A 4,874-nucleotide genomic window follows, 5' to 3' on the forward strand; every position below is an offset into this window, starting at 1 on the left:
TAAGACCGTTAGAAGTAGCAGATGTATCAAATTTTATTTTAACTTACATGATTTAAGAGTAGAAAAAGAAAGAGGCAAAAAATGACATGAATAATGATAACATATGGTATTAATGTACCATGTGCACATCCCCAAATCTTTACCGAATTACCTTTTTGTACTAACAGAATAAAATTATTTACCGTTAAAACGTCTAAAATGTGATTATCTATCAAAGATCATTTGATATTAAACAGATAGGTAAACTCAAACCCACACATAAAAACGTTAGCTTTATTAGTGCTGTGTAAGCATTGGTAATACACATCACTTTACAAATATTCAGGTCACGATAAATTTACATTAAAAAATCATTGTAAACAACTAAACTCGGTCGACACAAAGGTCAATGTCAATGCCGCATTTAGTCGAGGCCCATTAAGGAAAAATCTGATAAATTGGCATCTTGAACGACATATTTAAATTGAATGGGATATTTAAACGACTACTAAATACGTAAAACTTAAAAATGAATAGAAAAATATTGGCATTGTGCCAATGAATAAAGTTTTTTTTCACGAACTTTCCTTTAAACTGTGCTAAAAATAAACCTGTTTGAAAGACTTTTAAACACAGAATTTTTTGTTGCAATTTTACGAAAAAACATGTTAAGTCACTGCACTAATATATCACTATATTATATTGTTTTGTTACAAGATGTCAAGCAGTACATATCTTTGTTTACAAGATATGCGGCCAAAGTATACTGCTCAGTCTTCTAGAGAGCTCGTTAAGTCCAAGGCCATCCACAACATTCTTCCCTCTTATTTGTCTTTTTGCTAAATTTTCATTTGTATTTGCCATTCAAGATTTGAACAGTCTGAACTAATATGACCAATATTATAAAGCAATCTTTTAATAGAATTGCGAAATGAGGTCCATGTCCATCAAAGGTTACATTAATTACCATTTATAACTATGGTTTTTTTTTATGTTTATATTTGTAATTCTTCACTGTCTGTATTAAATTTTTTGTTATTTTACGGTCGCCATGGAACCGTTTACACAATTTTGAAAAGTTGGGGGCGAGTGTATTGAATTCGTTATTATTGATACAAATTCCAATTCCTTTCAACATAAATACGATATTTTAATCCAACGTTTGCCTTTTCTACATCGCTTTATGGGATTTGATCATCAGCCAGCCGAAAACAAAATGTGACCTTCACCCATCTAAGATATTTATGTTATTGCAGTGATCTTCATTTTTGTATATGCAGTAAATGTTTTTTACGATTTTATGTGCTCTTGGCTTTTCATACATCCGTACATGTATTACTCTCACTGTTGTACGTTTTGATTTGAGGGATATGTCTTGTGAAAATTTGAATTAGTTTTCATTATACTATTTTAATTTCTACCAAACTTCCAACATTCAAGAAATGCTCTGCGATCAGGTGCGGATCAAGTATTTTGAAAAAAAGAGGGAAAGTCTACCAATCCAATTTTGTAGTGAGTCTTGTAAGAAGTCTGCATTTATCATATATGAAGCTCCATAAAAGGGGCCTCCCCCACAATCCGACCTCTGGTGAATGTAGTTACATTTCAATTTTCCTTCACAAGTTAATTTCAAATTATGTGTGTGTGTGTTTGTGTGTCTGTTTATGTTCCTGTAGACGGATATAACGAGAGTGGAAACGTACAAAAACCTTTACAAATTAGTGCTCTAGATCTGTTTTAGCCTGCTCTGATATATGTTAAAACCTTTGTTGATTTTAAAGAAAAAATACAATACCACATGTACCACGCTCCAAGGAAATCATAAAGCATGATATTGGGATACATACATGTAGTGACAATTTTAAAAATATAAAAAAGATATACAACTTTTGTCGAAAGTCGGTTATCCTGTACAATATGCTCATTCAGAAATACTGAAGTGAACTGATATACAATCCACAGAGCGTGAAATAACCACAAGCTACATATCAATTCCAATAAATAATTAAATATTTATTCCAAAAATAAACATATGTAAGAAATGCCATTTCTTTAGTCTCAAATGAAGCAGAAAACGTCATAAGCACATTCTACACGTAACATGTCTTTGCATATTGAATGTCTTTAAATTCATTAAAATAATCCGGTTTCACGCAAAACGTTTTGTTCTTAAATTTAAAATGTCATCCAAATTAAACGTCTAGTTATTTGAAATATTTCCTATAAGTTTATAAACCAAATCGGAATTTTATTTAGTTCTGCTTCTTCAAACTAAGAATAGTTCATAAACAAATGATGGATACAAACTCAGCGAGGACACGAGATTAAATCTCTAATGAAGTTTACACAAAAATTACCACATGTCGTATATGATAACGTCTCTGGTAAAAAAAACATGTCTGCACCAAAAATCCACAATGTAACGTAACATAGTCAATATGGTCCATAAACTAGTTCTTCCAGATATATGAGGAACAATCCCATCCATTCAACGAGACTTGTCGATCCATCTGCGAAACAAATTATGACACAACAGTGTAAAAAGTTCAAGTAAAACGGTAAATTGCTAAAGTTATATATATAAAACAAGTAAAAGGCAAATATATTTATATATACGCGCGGAGTATTGTTAACAGAATAAAAGTTCTAAGCAGTTTAGTTCCATATACTCTGTTTTGCTCTAACATTGAAGGCTTCATTGAGCGGTCGTATAAAATGAAAGTCGTACGCCTTGCAGTAAGGACACGCAATCATCCGACTGTATTGACTATAAAATGTCAGACCAGTGTTGACGTCTACAACTGCTCGACGACACTGCTTGCATGTTAACCGTTTCTGACAGCATGGCGTAGCAGCAAATATATCGTAAGTATACATAGTTCCAAGTTGAAGTGCGCTCCCGTCCCATGGGCATTTGCATGATGCACACCGAATATCTGATCCCTTTTCAAGGCACTGTACGCAGACGGCGTTGATAAACTGCAGACGACCATCGGAGATGACTTGTACTACTCCATCGCCGTAAGCCTGAGGTGACAAGAAGAATGTTCCGTCAATCATAGGGTACCTATCAAAAACGGGTAAGCCGCTCTTACATATAACACAGCTCAGCGAGCAAACCTTGTACGATGTCAAGTGAGAAAGTATAAAGTTCCTGGTATCATCCGTACCATCGTCGTCCATCTTGATATGGTATGGATTCTGTTTATGCCTTGGTAGAAAGGTGAAGGCAGACAGATCTTGGCGGCGCCGAAAGGAAGTGTTTGCGTTAAACGAGTGGACATCTACGGTTTTCGGGCTTTTTGGGAAAGCCGGTTGGTTCAGGTTTCCATTAACAATAGGGGATGACGGCGTCGGTGATGACGAGGATCCAATAGAACCAGAAGAACGCGGTAGGCTTCCACTGCTACTGACGCTGTCAGTGCGCGAGCGCTGTGTAGAAAAAATATGGTTCGTGTTGCTGACATGATTGTTGTAAGACGTGTTGTTATTGTTGTTGTTTACATTTGTTGTGTTGATAGGTGCACTGTGAATGTGGTTGTTGTTATGGGGTGTGGAGGTAGAAGCATGTCCCCCTTTCCCGTTACTCACCACAGGAGCCGGTTTATCGTTCTTCTTCTTCGGTTTCTTTTTGTTTTTGTTGTCGACAACAGCAACTTGTGGTTTTGGGAAATAATCCAGATCCTTCCGTATATGTCCCCTGCCACATTTGCAATCACAAGCCTTGAAAGCTAGGTCGTAGCCTTTCTTTGTCCACAAATTTTGCAAGCGTTGTTTTTCGCTCCAGCTTCTAGCGCGTCCACACGAGCGTAGATAGGACAAAACCGTCTCCTCCCATTCCTCGAAACAATCCTTGTGCATCCACTTACTGAAGTCGCATGCTTCATTATTGCAGAACACTTTCACAGACTTTTCAGGCTCCTTTGGATTAATCAAATCCTCGGGTGAAGTGCATGTTAGAGGCACACAACACTTGACAAGTTTGGGACCAGCTCTGTTGTCATTTACTTCAACAACAGGCGCCCTCGTTTCTGCGGCGGCTTGTACATTGTTATTTTCCACATCTTTTTTAACAACGTTGTGCAGTTGCACCTTTTGGTGCTTCCGGTGCGGCATGTTTCTATAAATCCACACAATTCAAATGTTCAATCACTAAATATTGTCACAGTATAATCTGTATTTACCGGTTAGTTTTAAACGTGCTAAAAGTAATGCCGGCTTTTACATCCAGTTTATTATTGTTGACAATAACGTAGAACTGCCTACTTTCGTTTAGAACAATGGTTATGATTGGTTAGAAATGCGGTCAGGAATTATGATTGGTTGAATGAATAATCTATGACCTTAGACGCAAGATTGATTATTTTGTTAGAAGTACAAGCATTAATGGTGTATTTTTATTTCTACGCGTTTGTCATAAATAGGTCGAGGACGTTTGTAATCTTAGTCGGTATTTTTCAATAACAATTTTATATTTAAACATCTTTTCTATCAATAGTAACGTAAAGTGTATAATTTTAATTTAGAATGAATCTGGGTTAGGCCTTGCTTTGAGAAATAAATGCAATTGGGGAAAAACATACAATAGAAAGTAAATCGATTGTGCAGGGAGGCATGTAACTTTTTAAAAATATTATTTGTAAACAGCTTGCTGGGGTAACGCACTACTAACAAAGGCTTCTTTATATTTTATTGATAAACATCAAACTATAGTGAATAAGGAGAGACCTATTTTATTTTAAAATAACTGATGATAAACGTACTTTTTTAAAACGCATATTTTCTCGACATTTTTTTTACGATACTATGATCATATATGCGTATAAAATAGTAAAAAGCTATATGCTTTTGCTTAACAAAATATATTTTACACACTGCAAATCATATCTGAATGA

At 35.3% G+C, this 4,874-nt stretch overlaps 1 protein-coding gene across 1 annotated transcript; it reads right to left on the reverse strand.

The window, feature by feature from the left end:
- Nucleotides 1–1,979: 1,979 nt before the first annotated feature.
- LOC143049757 (headcase protein homolog) lies at nt 1,980–4,236 on the reverse strand. Its single transcript, XM_076223473.1, has one exon. The coding sequence runs from the start codon at nt 4,093–4,095 to the stop codon at nt 2,635–2,637; it is 1,461 nt and encodes a 486-aa protein (XP_076079588.1). The 5' UTR covers nt 4,096–4,236; the 3' UTR covers nt 1,980–2,634.
- Nucleotides 4,237–4,874: the final 638 nt, after the last annotated feature.

Source organism: Mytilus galloprovincialis, chromosome 10 (assembly GCF_965363235.1).
Source record: "Mytilus galloprovincialis chromosome 10, xbMytGall1.hap1.1, whole genome shotgun sequence".
Taxonomy (NCBI): domain Eukaryota; kingdom Metazoa; phylum Mollusca; class Bivalvia; order Mytilida; family Mytilidae; genus Mytilus; species Mytilus galloprovincialis.

Coding starts and splice junctions, on each gene's coding strand:
- LOC143049757 (XM_076223473.1), bottom strand. CDS start 4,095: ATGCCGCACCGGAAGCACCAAAAGGTGCAACTGCACAACGTTGTTAAA.